The 18,178-nt window shown below is 35.7% G+C and overlaps 4 protein-coding genes across 4 annotated transcripts; 3 read left to right on the plus strand and 1 right to left on the minus strand.

Moving 5' to 3' along the window:
* Positions 1-1,457: 1,457 nt before the first annotated feature.
* Positions 1,458-4,352, plus strand: LOC147534139 (Pentatricopeptide repeat (PPR) superfamily protein). The gene has a single exon (XM_086649018.1). The coding sequence runs from the start codon at positions 1,782-1,784 to the stop codon at positions 3,777-3,779; it is 1,998 nt and encodes a 665-aa protein (XP_086505144.1). The 5' UTR covers positions 1,458-1,781; the 3' UTR covers positions 3,780-4,352.
* A 52-nt stretch (positions 4,353-4,404) lies between these two features.
* Positions 4,405-6,499, plus strand: LOC147534140 (GDSL esterase/lipase At5g45910-like). Its single transcript, XM_086649019.1, has one exon. The coding sequence runs from the start codon at positions 5,090-5,092 to the stop codon at positions 6,371-6,373; it is 1,284 nt and encodes a 427-aa protein (XP_086505145.1). The 5' UTR covers positions 4,405-5,089; the 3' UTR covers positions 6,374-6,499.
* An 864-nt stretch (positions 6,500-7,363) lies between these two features.
* Positions 7,364-11,068, plus strand: LOC147534141 (patatin-like protein 2). The gene is made up of 7 exons (XM_086649276.1): positions 7,364-7,670; positions 7,824-8,032; positions 9,319-9,583; positions 9,804-9,950; positions 10,040-10,342; positions 10,428-10,603; positions 10,733-11,068. The coding sequence occupies exons 1-7, from the start codon at positions 7,539-7,541 to the stop codon at positions 10,776-10,778; spliced, it is 1,278 nt and encodes a 425-aa protein (XP_086505402.1). The 5' UTR covers positions 7,364-7,538; the 3' UTR covers positions 10,779-11,068.
* Positions 11,069-12,027: 959 nt separating this feature from the next.
* On the minus strand, positions 12,028-17,543 carry LOC147534142 (myb-like transcription factor family protein). The gene is made up of 16 exons (XM_086647931.1): positions 16,985-17,543; positions 16,804-16,893; positions 16,518-16,583; positions 16,345-16,404; positions 16,198-16,254; positions 15,783-15,912; positions 15,442-15,509; positions 15,017-15,109; positions 14,812-14,859; positions 13,768-13,935; positions 13,565-13,675; positions 13,367-13,462; positions 12,974-13,045; positions 12,724-12,784; positions 12,574-12,608; positions 12,028-12,485 (listed from the first exon to the last, which is right to left on the minus strand). Exons 1-16 carry the CDS (start codon positions 17,096-17,098, stop codon positions 12,408-12,410), a joined length of 1,347 nt encoding a protein of 448 aa, XP_086504057.1. The 5' UTR covers positions 17,099-17,543; the 3' UTR covers positions 12,028-12,407.
* Positions 17,544-18,178: the final 635 nt, after the last annotated feature.

The following is an 18,178-nucleotide window of genomic DNA, read 5'->3' on the forward strand; positions in this document are numbered from 1 at the left end:
CTGCTGAGACCATACTACTCTAGTAAAAGTCATTATTTATACTCTTAATAACACATAATCAATAAATGATGAATTTACATTTTTATAAAGTGTCGATCATGTGAACTTCTGGTTTTCAGAGTGGCTAATGGAGCAAAACCTCAAGTTATGAATAAATAAAGTTGCAAATCCAATTTTCAACAATACCCATACCAAAATCCACAAATTTCTACGAGTGTCTTGATTTTTATACTAAGTAATTTTACTTATTCAAGTGCGAGTGATCAACTTAGGAGACACTTTGAAAACACTTGTAAATAATGGCGAAGTAAGGGAAAATTTATAAGCTCCATCTTGGAGCTTATAATGTTTTTTTTGCATAAAGGAGCTTATAATGTTACACTTACTTTATAGGTGTCACAAAGACATATTAGTACATGGCGAATAATTTTATAAGTAGAGTTCTTGTGAGGATGTTCGAGACAATGAATTTTACCCAAAATCCGATGTAGAGAGTTATAGGGATGTTCAGTATGTGGAGAAGGCAGTCTCATTTTATTTATAAACATTTGATAGACTCTAGTCTACCAAATCTAAAACATTCTAATTCAAGGACGATTCCGAACTCTAAGTTAGACTCATTCAATTTGTGAATTTGTCGTCTACAACAGTTCCATCGTGTCACTTCGATTGTGGACTCTTCTTAGCCAGCGATGACTTCGAGATACCGAGGAGATGTGGGGTATTGAAACTACTTGGTCGAGAGATACATAGCCAGATCTTCCGGACTGAGGTTACTGGATAATACAAGCTTGAGCAAAGGTGACCATAGGGTGCCTCCAGAGCTATTCACTCTAATGAGTTAAATTGACTCTTCTACGTGAGTTTCCTTCCAACTATTGGATAAGTGGGACGAGCCCAGAAGACGTCTATGCAGCTTAGAGCAACTCCAACGCGGGGCCGGGCGCGGGCCATAAATTCAAATTTACGGCCTGCGCCCGCCTTCCAGTGGCAGACGGTTGGGGCGGAGCCCCAGCCGATAGTTTCAATCGCCCCTAACATTGGGGGCGACTGAAGGCTCCCCAACAGGACCGTTGGGGACTCCCAACGGTCCTGTTGGGGCTGATTAATCCAACAGCCAGATCTCCCTTGTTTTTTTTTTGTAAAGTAAGAATAACAAAAAAAAATTAATAATAACTTAAAAATTAAAACCAACATTAATAATAAAAAATATATTAATACAAACCGACTTTTGCATTAAAATATTAAAATACATTGAACGAAATTGTCGGTTCCGGAATAATTTTTCAAGTTTGGAAAAAAAAATATTATTTCGAAAATAGTTCAAAAACGTGTTTTGTATATACACAAAACCACACACGTCTCTCGCACACTAACAAAAATGCCACACACGCATTTTCGACAAATAAATTTTCGGCCTCAAGATAGGCTGGGGTTGGAGCTGAATTTTTGAGGCTGAGCTGAGACCAAAAATTTTGGGTGAAAAAGTGATTTTTTCGGCCTAAGACAGACTGGGGTTGGAGTTGCTCTTAGATTCTCCGCGACGCGCAGGCCTGTTCCAAACACGCCCTAAACGAAAACTAATGATCGCATCACTCTCCTCCCAAGTAAGCCCTAGAACACTCTATAGTTATGCATTATCATCAAATTCTCTATTCAAATAATCTCCGCTAAAACCCTCGAATCCCTTCATCAATTATCAGGTACTTTCTGTATTCATCATTTCCCGTGGAATTTTATTTGATTTAGGGCACCAAGTTAGCACCTTTTTGAGGTTTTAAATGCATTTGAAAGAGGGTTGTTCCTTATTACTGAAAATCAGGAAACCTTCAATTTCATTTATTCTCAATAGTAACCCTATTATTAACAATCTTAAGCAAGAAACTGAAGTACCCAAAACTGTTCTTACTGAATCTGATGTTTTAACTAGATTGAAACATGAGAAAGACATTATAGTGGCTTTAGAGTATTTCAAACATGTAACAAATAGGAATTCATTCAAACATACCCATTTGACATATCTAGCTATGATTGATAAGCTAGGGCATGAAAATGAAGTAGATGGTATTCAGTATCTTATGCAACAAATGAAGTTAGAAGGTATTAGTTGTTCAGAAGATATTTTCATTAGTGTGATTAATTCTTATAAGCGAATCGGAGCTTCTGAGCAAGCTTTAAAGACATTTTATCGGATACAAGATTTCGATTGTAAACCTACTGTTAAGATTTATAATCATCTTTTAGATGCTTTACTTAATGAGAATAAGTTTCAGATGATTATACCCATTTATAATAACATGAAGAAAGATGGAGTAGAACTTAACGTTTTTACGTATAACATTCTTTTAAAGGCATTGTGTAAGAATAATCGGGTTGATGGAGCACACGGGTTGCTTGTCGAAATGTCGAAGAAAGGGTGTTCTCCTGATGAAGTTAGCTATGCAACTATTGTTTCTTCTTTATGTAAAGCTGGAAAGATAAAGAAAGCAAAAGAGCTTGTTCGTGGGTTGACTCCGATTTTGTCGGCTTATAATACTGTAATGGTTGGAATTTGCAAAAATTTAGAAATTGAAGAGGCATTTTGTTTGTTACAGGAAATGGTAGACAGGGGACTTAGACCGGATGTGGTCACATACACGGCAATCATTGATGCTCTTTGTCAGAGGGGTGATGTTGAGTTGGCTCTTGCTGTGTTTGGTCGAATGTTTGTGAAAGGAGGTAGTCCTAATAGTCATACTTTTACTTGTTTAATAAAAGGTTTTTTCAAGAAAAGAGCAGTATATGAAGCTCTTCATTTATGGGATCGGATGGGTGAAGAAGGATGTGAGGCCAATGTTGTAACTTATAATACAGTTATTCATGGTTTATGCTCAAATGGAGATCTTACTAAGGCTTTATCGTTTTTTGATCAAATGGAGGTTAAGTTATGTTCTCCAAATGTAAGAACCTATACAACCCTCATCGATGGGTTTGGGAAATCCGGAGACTTGGATAGTGCAATCATGATATGGAACAAGATGATGGCATGTGGTTGTCAGCCAAACGTTGTGACTTTTACCTGCATGGTGGATTCCCTTTGTAGGAAGTCGATGTTTAACCAAGCCTACTCTCTAATTGAGAATATGAAATTAGAAGATTGTCCACCAAATACCGTGACATTTAATACACTTATTAAGGGTTTATGTAGAAGTGGAAGAGTAAATTGGGCTAAAAAGGTATTTGGAGAAATGGAAAATCATGGCAATGAATGTTCACCTAATGTCACAACTTACAATGAGCTTTTGGATGGTCTTCACAAAGAAGGCCAATTCGAAGAAGCATTTCTACTTATGATGGATATGTCGAAAAGGAAGATTGAAATGAATTTAGTAACTTATAATACCATTTTCTGTGGGCTTTGTTATGCGGGTATGGTAGATGAAGCATTAAAACACTTGGGGAAAATGGTTGTAAAGGGGATCCGCCCCGATACGATAACATTTAACACTTTCATTCATGCTTATTCCAAGCAAGGCAAGGTGAAGTCCGCCATTGAACTTCTGGGAAGATTTTCAGCAGCAGGCGGCAAACCGGACGTAATTACATACACTAGTCTTATATATGGTCTTTGTGAATGGTTTAGTGTAGAAGAAGCAGTTATATATCTTGATAAGATGTTGAAAACAGGCCTACTTCCTAATGTTGCTATATGGAATGTTTTGGTTCGATGCGTTTTCAGCAAGGTAGATTTTTCAGAACCGATTCATGATTTACTCGACGATATCCTGCAAAATGGGTAGAGCTCAAGTAGTTTGATCATCTTGATATATGAATGTAGATGAAATCTTACAGGTAAGAGTGGTGGGATGTAAATTTTGTTTTGATATCATCCTCCACCTACCTTCGACCTTTTGAGGCGTATCTTAGTATGGTATGAAAAGAGCAGTGTTTTGTGGATGTTTTATCAAGAAATTTGTAAATTTCATACTTCCATGAAGTGGGATTACTAGAGATGAACAAGACGAAATTCATATTGGTCCTCGACTACGTCTTGACTAAGGAGTTTTGAGCTTCTATTGAAGAGAAGATAGGTCACTTCTCAATTTCTTCTTATTAACATCAATACACTTGGTACTTCATGAAAGATTTCATGTGATTAGGAAAACACAAGGGAAGTTGCGCCACTTCTTTCTTGCAGCAAAGATGGTAAAATTTAGATTGAAGAGTTTATTGGTTCTTAAATTTAGAGGGTTATTTCTGCCCTTGATACAAATATGAGATTGTGAGTTTTAAATGTTGTAACTTGGCATCTTATTGTATTAATGATCAGTCTGTAATTATTCATCTTCATTCAAAGCTCTGATCTTTGCTCACATTCACAAGTTTTTCTGTAGCAGTATTGCCTAGATCATGAGATAGAGAGATATAGAGTCATGTGACCGTTATAGTGGTCGTTAAAGTATCGTTATATTATTTCTTTTTGGGCGAAAAGTTATCTTTTATCATGATTACTTTTAGGTGAAAGGATTGAACTCCAATGTATTTAAGGAGACATCTCAACAGAGCATTAGTCAGTTGCCATCCATAATTAGCTTAGCCGAAGCCGAATCAATAAAGGGTTTCGGCAAATTAAGTTCGTCTAGTCTGGTTTTGCTCGGTTTGGTTAGTAGTTCAGAGTTCGGTTAGTAGTTCAGAGACTCTGGTGGAAACTGTTCCATCGAATGGAGTTAACTGCAATATCCCACCTAAGATCCAAGATTATTACAAGGTAGGAATAATCAGGACTATGTTCTAGAGGGTGTTGTTGAGAAGGATCGACCTACTTTCCACATGGGCAGTACCGTAGTAGTGTGTACCTAATTGAATTTGGGAGGGTCGGTGCCCACTTCCCACATAGTTAGTTGATGGGATATCAGACTCCCATATGGATTAGTATTTTACTCAAATAGTTTCTAATTGTAAATTTAGAAAGTACTAATCTAATCTTTCTGCAAACAGGAATCCCACCTTAGCCACAACTTCACCTCCATAAATACCCCCCTCACTTCACCATCTCCCAATCTCCACACACATCTATCATCTTTCTCGATCGGAGAAATCTCTAAGAATTATGGCAAGAAGAATGATCCACGTGAGTATCTTTTCTTTGTTTCTACTACTGTTAACATCTAGTGGGGTAATGATCATGACTGCTGCTGCTAATGAAGGAAAAAGGTCATGTATAACTTCAATTTTCAATTTTGGTGATGATATATCCGATACGGGTAACTATGTATTACAAAATCAAGAATTAGTTGTGAATTCTGCATCATCGTCATCTCCTACTCGCCCTACTAACCTCACCTGGGAACAAGTTAATCACGGTCATAATGGTGGTGTCCAAGACATGAGTTTTCTTCATGGTTATATTCGTCCAAATCGAACTTATGGGGACGTGCACTCTCTTCCTTATGGCATCACTTTCTTCAACAAATCCTCTGGACGTTTCTCTAATGGTCGTCTTATCATAGACTTCATGGCTGAAGCTCTAGGTATCCCATTCCTACCACCCTATTTGGCTACAGATAACTCTACAGATTTCAACAACGGTGTAAACTTCGCAGTCATTGGAGCTACTGTCCTTGACAATGAAGTTGTCAACTCATCCGCTCCTGCAATTAAGAATTCACTGGGTGTTCAAATGGAATGGTTCAAAACCCTACGCCCATCTTTGTGTTCCAACTCCCAAGACTGTCAACAATATTTTGCAAGTACATTGTTTCACGTGGGAGGAATTGGTACTTACGATTACACTTTAGACAAAGACAGTAGTCAACTCCAAGATATGGTACCCAAGGTGGTTATCGAAATTGCTAGCACCGTTAACGAATTAATATCTCTAGGAGCAACTCAAGTAATGGTGGCAGGATTAATCCCGATTGGGTGTCTTCGTAGAGCTCAAAATAACTACCCTCACGAACATGTCTATGATCGGAATGGGTGTATTTATGAATTGAACCAAGTTGTTCATAATCACAATACTTTCCTCCAAGTTACTGTCCAACAACTTCGAGAGCTATACCCTCATGTCAACATAATTTACGCCGATTATGCTTCTGCAACCATGCGTTTCATCAACTCACGACGTGATGAATTTGGATTTATAGAGAACAAAGACACACTTTCAGTAGTTTGTTGTGAAGCAAGAGGATTGGACGCTTACCTCTATGAAGATAATGCAGAGACGTGTGAGATGACCAATGTCTGTAAGAATCCAGATAGTTACATAATGTGGGATGAAACACATATGACGGAAGCTGCTTATCGAGTAATGGCTTCTGGTGTTATTTCAGGCAACTTTACGCTCCCAACTTTCGACATGTCTGCTAGGAAGTGCTCTTCGTCATATCAATAGTTTTATTTTATTTATCTTGGCTGTAGAAACAATTGATTTCAGCACATGTTCAATTAGTTAATTTTAGTATGTTTTTTTAAGACTTGCATAACCAATTTGGATTAAATATATAGAAGTTATTTTTTATAATCGATTCTTTATTGTTTTCACTTTAAGCTATCTATCCAGAAGTAGGTTTAGCCTTAATAATGTTTTAACCGAGTATTACCGGACCAGACTCAGTATGAATGGACAGGAGAGACTAATACTCGCGTGGGCATGAAAAGAGCAGTGTTTTGTGGATGTTTTATCAAGAAATCTGTAAATTTCATACTTCCATGAAGTGGGATTACTAGAGATGAACAAGGATGTAATTCATATTGGCCCTGGACTGGCATACTGAGAATCTTCGACTATCGTCCTGACTAGGGAGTTTTTGAGCTTCTATCGAAGAGAAGATAGATCACTTCTCAATTTCCTCTAATTAACATCAACAAGCTTGGTACTTCATGAAAGATTTCATGTGATTCGAAAAACACAAGGGAAGTTCCACCACTTCTTTTTTGCAGTAAAGATGGTAAAATTTAGATTGAAGAGTTTATTGGTTATTAAATTTGGAGGGTTATTTCTGCCTTTGATACAAATATGAGATTGTGAGTTTTAAATGTTGTAACTTGGCATCTTATTGTATTAATGATCAGTCTGTAATTATTCATCTTCGTTAAAAGTTCTGATCTTTGCTCACATTCACAAGTTTTTCTGTAGCAGCATTGCCTAGATTATGAGATAGAGATATATAGAGTCATGTGACCGTTATAGTGGTCGTTGAAGTATCGTTATATTATTACAAGGTAGGAAATATTCCTCTCTATCTAAGAGCTTTGATCTTTTTAGTGAAACTTTTAGTTCTATAAAGGATTCCATGATTAAGATAAAGTGGAATAATATTGTAACATCTTTTTATCCTTTTATCTTGTAGTCTTGTACTACCCAAATTAATGGGAATAATTTGAACCGAAAGAAAACTAGGAATGATGAAAGAGTGAAGCTGCGTTTTTTAAACGCCAACTTTCATCGATGAAACCTACTTTTTGTTTTATAAATAGTGTAGTAGAGGGCAACAAGCCATTATGTGTAGTAGCTATATGTTTTCTCGTTCTTCTTCGTTGAATAATTTAGGTTATCGATGTCAAAATATAATGTATCCGGGGTCCTTAATAATAATGAGAAACTAATTACGATACTTAGCATAGACGGAGGTGGAGTTCGAGGAATTATTCCTGCAACTATCCTCACCTTTCTTGAATATGAACTTCAAGTATTTCTCCCTATAGTTATTCATGCTATTATGTTAACATTTTTTCATGACCTAACTGTTGCGTGTATACAAGATATCAAAATCTATAGTTTGAGAAAAGAGAAATATTAAGTTTTTTATCTAATGGTTTGACATGGCATTTTCTTTTTGTAGAAACTTGATGGAAAAGAAGCAAGGATTGCAGATTATTTCGATTTGATAGCAGGAACAAGTACAGGAAGCTTAGTAACGGCCATGTTAACTACGCCAAATGAACGAAAACGACCTCTCTTTGCTGCAAAAGATATTGTCCCATTCTATTTTGAAGAATGCCCCAAAATATTCAGTGAGGAGTCCAATTTGTGCAAGCAAGCTACAAAAAGGTTTATTCAATATCAAGTACTAATACTTATTAGATAAGGTTGATACTCGAAATAGACTGATTTTAGGTCAGCCATGATTTGTCCCTCAGTTTGAGTCCAACGGACCAAATTGTTCCGAATCTAAATGGATTTGGGCGCGGCTTTGGGCCATCATAGAAAGTCTCCGAGAATTAAAGACTTTAATCAACTAGATTTGACATAGGGCACATTCGTTTTGAACCCAAAAATAATTAATTATTATTTTTTAAAATTTTTACCCCGTAATCTTCACCTCCTTCTCTCTTCCTCTATTTTCCCTCTCTCCCTCCCTCCCTCTCCTGCTGATTCTCTATCTCTCTCTCTCCGTTTGTGTGGGACGAATAGGACCTCGAGGAGGTAGCATGAAATCTTCGAGGAGGTTGCACGAAATCCTCGAGCAGGGTCTCGAGGTCTTCTTCGTCTACAACGAAGGGGGTTATCGCATAGGGAACATTTCCTTTCGCCGGAACTCTGTGTGTGAGAGAGATATACACACAAAGAGAGGGGAAAATGAAGTTTAGAAGACGAGATACAACCTAAAATCTTGGCTTCAGGATGTCCGTAAGTCAATCTTGATTGACTATATCTTTATTCTTCAAAAACTTTTCCATGGGACCCCAAAGCCACGACCATCGATTTATGATGCTTTCTGCCTCTGTGGTAAATGAAGATTAGAAGACGAGATACAACCTTGTAAATTTTTTAGCTTCAACATGTTCCTAAGTCAATATTGATTGGCTAAATCTTTATTCTCTAGAGACTTTTCCGTACCACCCCAAAGCCACCATCATGGTTTTATGATGCTTTCAGCCTTTCTCCTAAACAAAAAAATATTACCTTTTTCTTTTCTTTTTGGTGTGCAGCTTTGGAGTATTCAAAATAGTTTCGGAAAATAATTACTTGGTCAATCAAGATTGACTAGTGGGGCAACCTTGGTGAGCATCGTCAGTATGTTACAATCAATCTTGATGGACCAAGTCATTATTTCCAAGAGACTATTTTGAATGTTCCAAAGATGCGGCATTTTTTTGGTTTTTTTTGTCCTTCTGTGTTCTTATTACACATCAAAATTCAATCTTGAACTTTCCCATGGAGGAAAACATACATTACCACCTTCTTCATCCCTCTTTTTGTATATTTGTACAAGGGGACTAGTGATTTTGTTATTATAACCTAACTCCATCTCTTTCAACAAAAAAAAAAACTAATTCCATCTATTCTAAGGATACAATTAATCTTTTCTTTGTTTTCTTCACTCATTTAAATAGTTACAAATTTCCATGGGCGGAGGAATCAAAATGGTCATCAGTAGGGATATGGAAGAAGATTTTGAGTACAGTTCATGTGTCGGTCAAATATTTAATGACATTTTTATTTACGGCTGTGTTTCACCCGAAATACGATGGCAAATATCTCCATACAAAAGTTAAACAACTTCTTAGTACAAAAAAGTTGAGCGACACTCTAACAAATGTGCTTATTCCTACTTTCGACATCAAACTCCTTCACCCGATTATATTTTCCTCCCACCAAGTAAGTGTTATTTTCTCTTCTATTAATTGAATTGGACTTGTCTTAATTCGGAGTACTCAAACAAATTTTCACCATCTAAATGTTATTAACGTTTTCTCACGCCATTTGAAAATTAGAATTTGTAAAATAGAAAAGCATACCATAGAGTCAAATAACACAATGTTGTCGTAATAGTTGCTATCGATAAAATATGATTTACGATATTTACCAATGAATGCAGGCAAAAGGAGACAGTAGGAAAAATGCATTTCTATCGGATGTAGTAGTTAGCTCGGCTGCAGCTCCTTATTATCTTCCACCACATTATTTCCAAACCACTACTTCCGTATACAATCTTGTAGACGGTGGTGTTGCTGCTAACAATCCTGTACATAAATTACTCTACATTTTTTAAATATTTGTCTATTAATATATATCGACTAAATATTATTTATTTTATATTATTTTAATGATCAGACATTGCTTGCAATACGAGAAGCGGCAACGAAGATTAATATGAATCATGGTCGAGATTCAAATAATAATCAAAATTACAATAAATATCTAATTCTGTCTCTTGGTACCGGATCGGCTAAGAGACAAGGGTATGATGTTAAAGGACAATACAAAGACTGGGGTTTGCTAGATTGGTTTGCAAGTGACAAAGGCACCCCTCCTTTACTTGATGTCTTTTTTAATGCAATGGACGATATGGTTGACATTTATATGTCTCTTATTTTTCAATGCCGCGATTGTGGGCGCAATTATCTTCGTATCCAGGTATATGTAGTTAGCGCTTCGGCCATTATTTGAGTAACGAGACGTACTTTGTTTCTAATCGTTATATACACAAACATTAAAACAGGATGACAGTATGAAAGCTAGCGAGACGTCGACAGATGATTCAAGTAAAGAGAATTTGTTGAGGTTAGAGAGGATAGGTAAAGCCCTGCTGGATAAACCTGTTTCAGCTACAAATTTAGACAATGGCTTACAAGAACCTGTTCATGGAGCACGTTCTAACAAACATGCCCTCGTCGAGTAAGATATCGAATGTTTTTTTAGAAAATTTTATTGGTTTCCTTCAAGTTTAGATTAGGGGAGTGAATTCCATATGGAAAAATGAAAGTTTAGTGTCTCGTACTTAATTTGATATTTCACCTAATGCAGGTTTGCACAAAGACTGTCCAGAGAGAGGAGGCGTCGAATGATATGAAGTTATGAACATGGACATCAAACTTCGTTTTGTTATTTATATAGGTCATGTATAATATTTATGAATAATCTCTCTTTTTTATAATAAAAGAGATAATAAATTGTCATTATTGTTTCGCGTATTTATTAACGGTCTAAGATGTCTTTAAGATCTAAGATGTATCTATACCATATCAGATTAAGGTATTTATATGGTCTTTAAGATTTAAGATCTAAACTATATTGGATTTAATGATTCATGAAGTCCATGTAAATTAGTAATAATAATAATAAATTATCTGTAATTATCTAGTTCTACTTTCGCCAGAGGTTTTCATTTTCATCCTATTACCATGGCCTCGTAGTCGTAGGTTAGTTTGGATGACCTTTAGGAGTTAGTACATGGAAGTTTTTGGGTTTGCTTTAGGAAGTAGTGGTTATGGATTTTGGTGGACATGGCTATGTCCATCGTTGTCTATGTTATTAGTCACAAACGTTTGAGTTCTCTCAATATTTGTGTATCGATTAGGATGTTTCAAATATCCACCAATATCTCTGCTTTCATCTAGAATATCACAAATGTTTCTCAATGCCTCTTATATCAGTTTATATAGCTAATGTCATATAATGTAATTCAACCTTGAGCTTGATGTTTGCTTTGGTCGAGTAGCTTTCCTCCTTCGCTTTTAATGAAATCAGCGGAGCAGTAATAGTAAGTCTTCTCTTTCTTTCCTTCACTTATTCCGCCCAAAGAATCGAATTTCCGCTTGATCAAGGTCAAATGCTCGGATAAGATGTGTAAGAAAATATCGAAGGAAAATCTCAAGTTCACACCTAATTTTGTATCTGACCTCCATAAATGGTCTGTTTTACAAGAAAAATGAGATTGAAAGAAATCGAGATCCAGATGTGTTAGAAACACCTCTCAAACTTCAAATCAAGATGGATTTGAAACTCTTTATGGTGGATCTTCATTTCTTATGTTTCATCTTCATCTTAATTTCAAAAACTTTCTTAAATTAATAATATTTTTTTTGAAATAACATGATTACATCACATCCATTAGCTTTTGTGTTTTTGCAATTTACATTCACTAGCTTTTGATGCTGAAATTGCCGTCAAGTATTAACTCCTAAAGGCCATACTGATTACCATATAGGCCAACATTTATACACTTAATAACCCGAATTCAATATATCATTAGATTCTATCTTCACTGTAAATCGAACCAAGACTTCCGGAATTTCGGACGGAAGTAGATACAGTACCAATTGAGCAAGCAATTGTTGGCTTCATTTGAGGGTTAAATAAAATGAGATACAAAAAAGCAAGTATTTAAGCTAGTTTACATCATACTAGTATTGTAGTACACCTGTTGAAATTGCTCCAAGTTCTTAGCCAAAGATCTAAAAAGGGAGAATACCTTAAATTGACAAAAAAAAAAGAGGCTAAACAAGACCCTAAGAAAGAGAAAAGTTCCTAATAGTAAGAAAGTGTTCATGGTAACTCTGTGTTTCTCATAGTACTGCTACTATGACTAAGATATGTCAGCAGGTAAATTAGGAATACTGAGATATACAATAACTGATTTTCCAAATGTTCTTGGGATTTCCGACCTCTCGGGTAAGATTTGATTCCGTCTAGATGGTTATTAATCCGAAGCCTTTAATTTCCTAGCCCTTTTTGTTTGTGGGGGTGATGGTGGAGCATCCGAAAATCTTCCAGGAGCCTTAAGAACCCAAGTGGTAAAAAGAATTAAGAAAGAAATTGTGAAGTTAAAACGATACCAAAAAATGAACAGATGATATAGTACATACCTTGCGTTTATGATCTCGTTTCCCGACCCTTTCCCCTGAAATCCCAATTAAGAAAATAAGAAGTAAGAAAAAAGTAGGATTATATATAACAAATAGTGTATCCTGAATTACAGAGTTGGACTGAAATATTCAATAAAGAACAATATTCACCTCCAAAACTAACTGAATCGGGAGCGAATTGTCGCTCATGATCTCCTCCTCGGTGAGAACGCTGCATCATAAGTTTAAAACACCAGAGCTCAGACAAAATCCGAAAGCTTTTTGTAAATGTAATTAACAAAGTCCACGCTCTCCGGTAAAAGGATTTAACAATAAACCTCTCTCTCTTTCTCTCACTCACACACATACATACATACGTTAGAAAAACTGTAAATAGAGCATAAAAAGGATAAGCACTTGCCTTGGGAGTGCCTGGTGTCTCAGTATATGAACTGTCACGGTGAGACGAATCTTCCCCCTGCTTGAGTTGTACCTGAATATCAAAAGGTGGTAAGATCAATGAATCCGGCAATGAGTAAAAAGCACGTCGTAGTGCATTCACAGCTCGAGGATTTGGTTGCAAATACAGATCATCTACTACAGACTTGCATAATATTGTTATCGTGTAAGCCTTCAAACCTTTGGCTTCTACCATAACCTTAACTGATACACGACATCAAGGAATTTAATGACAATTATCTCCTATAAAATCATTTCAGAATAGAAGATGTACCAAAGATAAAATTGTCTACTCTGTTAGAGAAAGGGTCAAAGAAGAGAAAAAGGAAGAAATGTAAGATTAGTCTCAAAATACCTGTTTTTGAAGATTAAGTAGAGTGAGAATATCTTTCCGCAATTCAAGATGCTCGTTACAAACGGCTTTAGTTGGGACCCTTGGTTTTACATTCAGCTGAAAGCAAAACGAGTAATGTATAAAACAAAATCTCAGGCTGTACGAGAATATGATAAAATGACTTTCTAACATGAGAAATTACGAGCACGAGAAAAAGACCTTAAAATCTTCTAAAGCCTGATCAACTCGCTTCGAAGTTCGTGGTCCAGCAGATGAGATCGCAGCTTGCACCATTTGTTCAAGAGCAACGGACCTCAAGAATACACCGAGCTGAAACTCCCAAATCAAATTATTACACGGTATAGAGAGAAAAAGAGAGAGAGATAGTCAGATGTTTATCCAAGAAGGGAAGTATAACTCACCGATCTAAGTGAAGCTGGAGTAGAAGTAATATCTGTAGAAGATGGAGGTACACCTACACCTGGAATTTGAGTATTTGGAGAATGTGATAATTCTACAGCATCTTTACCCATTTCATTGCTTTCTACACCAACACTTGAGGTCATAGCCAACTCGGCTTCTTCAGCTCCCTGCAATGACAGAACAGTCATTATAGAATGTACACTCTAACCATATGGTATTATGCTTATGAAGAATTCCTGCTGTGAACTTCTATACATGTAAATTGACCACAAAACAGTTCGTATATTGATAGAGTGAAAAATTGGGATTGCTTACTAACAAAACAAATAAAACTAGGTTCCTGAAACTCTACCAAGTTACAAATATGTGAAGGTCCCCTTAGGAGATAAATAGGTTTGAAACAGAGCTTCATTTTGACTATTTTTATGTTTTACCCTATACCATAATTTTAAGGTCTTCAGGTGAATTTTGTGGTATACCTAAAATGAGTATGACAGATACTTTTGTACCAAAGAATGATAACCCTACAAATTTTCTTTTATCCCGTCTATTTACTTTATTTTTCTCAAAAACTTCTCCTCCCAAGCATATCAACACTATTGACCAAAAGAAGAGTCAAATATCAGTTGGTGATAATTATTTTTTTTAGGTTTGGGAGTATATTATGAAAGTTGGAGACTGCATTTGAGATGGAAATTTTTGTGTTAAAGTCTGACTCAATTAGTTACAAAAGAATACAAATATTCATGTAACCATGTTTTACCATACAAAATATCTCCAGATTTCAATACTACCTAGACACTATGATACCTAGTCAACAGTAGAGAACTAATTTATCAAATTGTTCATGAAAATCTAACCGAACGAAGACACAGTGATACCTGATAATCTTATGAAATTCCCTAATAAAGTTGAGGAGATTCACAACCCTCCAACAAAACAATTGGACCTAATGTGGATACTTCTACACTTACAAATTTACCTTCTGATGAAGTAATTAAGAAACATGAAAGCAATAAAACAGCCAGTCAAGTGCTTCTTACCTTTGCACTCAAACGCAACTCATTGATTCGCTTTGCCTCAGCAAGAACCTGAAAAGATACAGCATCATAAGCTAGATTCTCAAGAAAAAACAAGCTTCATACAGATGGCAACAAATATGGATCATTACGAGAAGGGCAGAGCTACCAGCACCATAAATGACATTTAATAAACAAATTTAAGACGATGAAAATACAAGAATCATACCTCAGCATCTTTGCGCTCTTGCTGCTTTGTCTGAGAGAGAACCATTGACAACGCACGCTTACGATCGGTCTCTTGTTGAGCATTGTACATTTCCTACAAGAAGCGCAAAACTCAAGAATCACACACGCCTCGCAACAAAATTCATTTCTACTCAAATAAAGTGATAGAGCATGTTTGCTGCCAAAACAATTGGTTTTCTTCAGTAACGGAACTCTCCTATGAAAGAAAATTGTACTTCCCACTTGATTTCAATTATACTCTTACAATATAATTGTCAACATCACCATCATGCTAGTATATTTCAGTACTGTGTCGTGATACAGTGAGCATATACAATATCTCAAAATAAAGAACTTTTGAAAACACAATACATGACATGACGTGCATCAAAATAGAAATAATATCCATCGAGAATCCGACCATACCTTAACAATAGGATGACCAGAAGCATCACCAGAGGATGGAGCTCTAGCAACCACAATAGCCCGAGCAACTGTACACAACAATTACAAGTAAGGGTTGATTGCACAACCAAATGATTTCTATGAAATACTAAGGTCATTAAATCGTTAATAACCAATAATCTACTAAAAAGTATAGGTTTTAACGGAATAAGTCCATGTGGTGGGCTAGATGGGCAAGGGAGTAAAAAACTTGCTTCACGTCTTCCGCCCAGAACAAAAAGAACAGTAAAAGAAGCATGAAATGACTGATATCAGAACTTCTGAGAAACAACACAATAACCATGCAAAAAATAAATAAATACCAGTATAGTAGCGACTCTTTAATTCCTCCACAGTCCGTGGTGTTGGGAACCTGTCAGCTATTACAATAAAGCGCAGGTCGAACCGGTCACACAAGTCAAAAAGTTGATCTGTCTCTTCTTTGGTCCACATCTAAAAATAAGCATATGTCAGTCCTTACCTTAACAAAAGATATGCTTACAGAGAATTACTTCATAAATATTCTAATAGCAAACTGACATCATATGTTGTCTTTCTGTGCAAAATCATGTTACTTTATATCCTTATGTTAGTACAGAAATTTTACCAGAAATATACATTTAACAAACAGTTGATGAATTTAAGCATTACGATATTTCCCCTTCCAATAAGTTATAAATGTACATCTTTTTCAAGATACAATTAAAATTTATGTTACCAATTCAAATTTGTACCTACAGGATCATTTAAGTACTTTTCGTATTCCTCGTCTGTGTATTTGACTACGCCAACTGACTGCACCAATAAGAAGAACGTCAACAGAATTTCAATAAAAAAAATTTAAACAAGTATGATAAGATTAAGCATCATCTTGCAGAGTGGCACCTTGTTATACTTAGCGAAAGAATAGTCGTCCGTCGGTGGTACACCATTTACAACTCTGACCTACAAAAGAAAGAAATACACCGCCGAACACATTAAACCACCTCACAATTTCATAAAGATGGCCAAACAAACCATCATTAATTTTCAATTATTTTACAAGATACAAAACATACCCAATGATAAAGTTGCAAATTATCAGTTCTAGCAGAAGACGTAAATGGAAGCCATCGCCACGTTATCTGCATGGTCACTTTCAAAGTAGTTAGAACCACCCAAGACAAGGAAGCAACTAAACCACCCAAAACCAAATGTGTATTCATCATTCATCACAACATGTTTGTTCTTTGAAGAAACAAAAGCTTAAAAAAACAAAATTATGCAAATTTATGCATTAACTTTTGTTCAAACCTTTATATTTAACCAATTTGAACCCTAAAACACATTCATAGAAGAACTTGCCTTTTCTTTATCGGATTGAGATTTTCGTTTCAATTGAGCAGGATCAAAAGTAGGCATTAATGGTGCTAAACCACCTGTAAGTGCGTAAACCTGAAATCAAAACACCAAAAGATAACATTGAAACAGTAAGAACGAAAACTAAATCGAAATTAAACAATGGTAAAAAAAAAACGTATCCTACCTCTCGAGAAATGCCATCGGGTTTCCTCTGAGAATCCTTTTGAGGTCGAGATTTCTTCTCCTGACTCCCAGAGAAAGGAATTTTGGATAAACCCAGAATGTCCTTTGCATCCATAACTAGAAGAAATTAGGGCTTCTTCTAATTTCCCCTTCACACCTCGCGAAGTATTAAAACTAAATCTAGGGTTTTGTTCAAGTAAAATCTCAAAACGTAGAAGACTGTAGTAGATAGACACTATGATCAAATTAGGGTTTACAAGAATCTAACTTCGCTTCGTTACGAACTGAGGTTTTGAGGATTATCGAGCGGGAAAAGAGCAATTTAACAAGATCATATTATGACCGGTAAACTTTCATCAACTGAAAACAAACAAATTACGGATAACCAAAACCAAGTTTTGGGATTTTAGAGGTTAGCTCCTCACACTTTCTCTAATTTTAAATAAGACCAAGAAAATTTATAATTGCATTTACCTCCCTAATTTGGTTAGCACTTTCCATGTATTCTTTTTTGAGAAATCGACTACTATCTACGTTAGTCATTACAACGCACTTTCCACGTATTCTGATGAAGCAAATGTTGAAATAGAAATAATACAAAAAACTTGATTTCCATTTCGCATGTGCAACTTACTTTTTCTTTTTGTTGAACTTAACTTTACATATCAGTGTTCAAATCTTAACGTTATAAAAAAAACACAAATGTTCCTTTCTTAGTCAACTCTAAATTACATTTCATTATGTCCGACCAAACATGATTTTAATGTTTGATGTATTTGTTAATGCCATTCTCGGATTTACTTATGATTCCAGAAATATTTAAATCAAACGATTAAGTTAAAAATGATACCATTAAATGTAACATAAAATAAATCACAAAAGAAAGCGGAGTAACTAACTACTTGAATTCGAAGAATGTTCATAAAGTGAACTCAATGTTGCATCTAGTTGCTACGTGAAAAAGAATACCGTTAATACTAATTATTCTAAGGACTCGATATCCTGCTGGTTTATTAACTATTCTAAGGACTCGATATCCTGCTGGTTTTTATGCAAAAGATGTGTCCATATTTTGAACCCTCCAAGAAAAACACATGTAAAATCTTTACTATGGGTAAACCTAAACAAGGATATGAAACCCAAAAAAAAAAATTGATCAATTTTTGTTTATAAATAACTTTGGCCTCCTTATTTC

The sequence above is a fragment of the Eschscholzia californica genome, unplaced genomic scaffold (genome assembly GCF_041429995.1).
Source record: "Eschscholzia californica isolate CP2 unplaced genomic scaffold, dmEscCali1.0.p SCAF_6, whole genome shotgun sequence".
In the NCBI taxonomy this organism is placed as follows: domain Eukaryota; kingdom Viridiplantae; phylum Streptophyta; class Magnoliopsida; order Ranunculales; family Papaveraceae; genus Eschscholzia; species Eschscholzia californica.

Bases quoted from the DNA above. Each gene is read 5' to 3' on its own strand.
- LOC147534142 (XM_086647931.1), bottom strand. From the start codon at position 17,098: ATGGATGCAAAGGACATTCTGGGTTTATCCAAAATTCCTTTCTCTGGG. The intron at 13,936-14,811 runs GTAAGAAGCACT...CTGTCATTGCAG, and splicing joins AGTTGCGTTTGAGTGCAAAG to GGAGCTGAAGAAGCCGAGTT. The intron at 13,463-13,564 runs GTCTTTTTCTCG...TTTTGCTTTCAG, and splicing joins AGGCTTTAGAAGATTTTAAG to CTGAATGTAAAACCAAGGGT.
- LOC147534139 (XM_086649018.1), top strand. From the start codon at position 1,782: ATGCATTTGAAAGAGGGTTGTTCCTTATTACTGAAAATCAGGAAACCT.
- LOC147534141 (XM_086649276.1), top strand. From the start codon at position 7,539: ATGTCAAAATATAATGTATCCGGGGTCCTTAATAATAATGAGAAACTA. The intron at 7,671-7,823 runs GTATTTCTCCCT...TTCTTTTTGTAG, and splicing joins TTCTTGAATATGAACTTCAA to AAACTTGATGGAAAAGAAGC. The intron at 8,033-9,318 runs GTTTATTCAATA...TCATTTAAATAG, and splicing joins TGCAAGCAAGCTACAAAAAG to TTACAAATTTCCATGGGCGG.
- LOC147534140 (XM_086649019.1), top strand. From the start codon at position 5,090: ATGGCAAGAAGAATGATCCACGTGAGTATCTTTTCTTTGTTTCTACTA.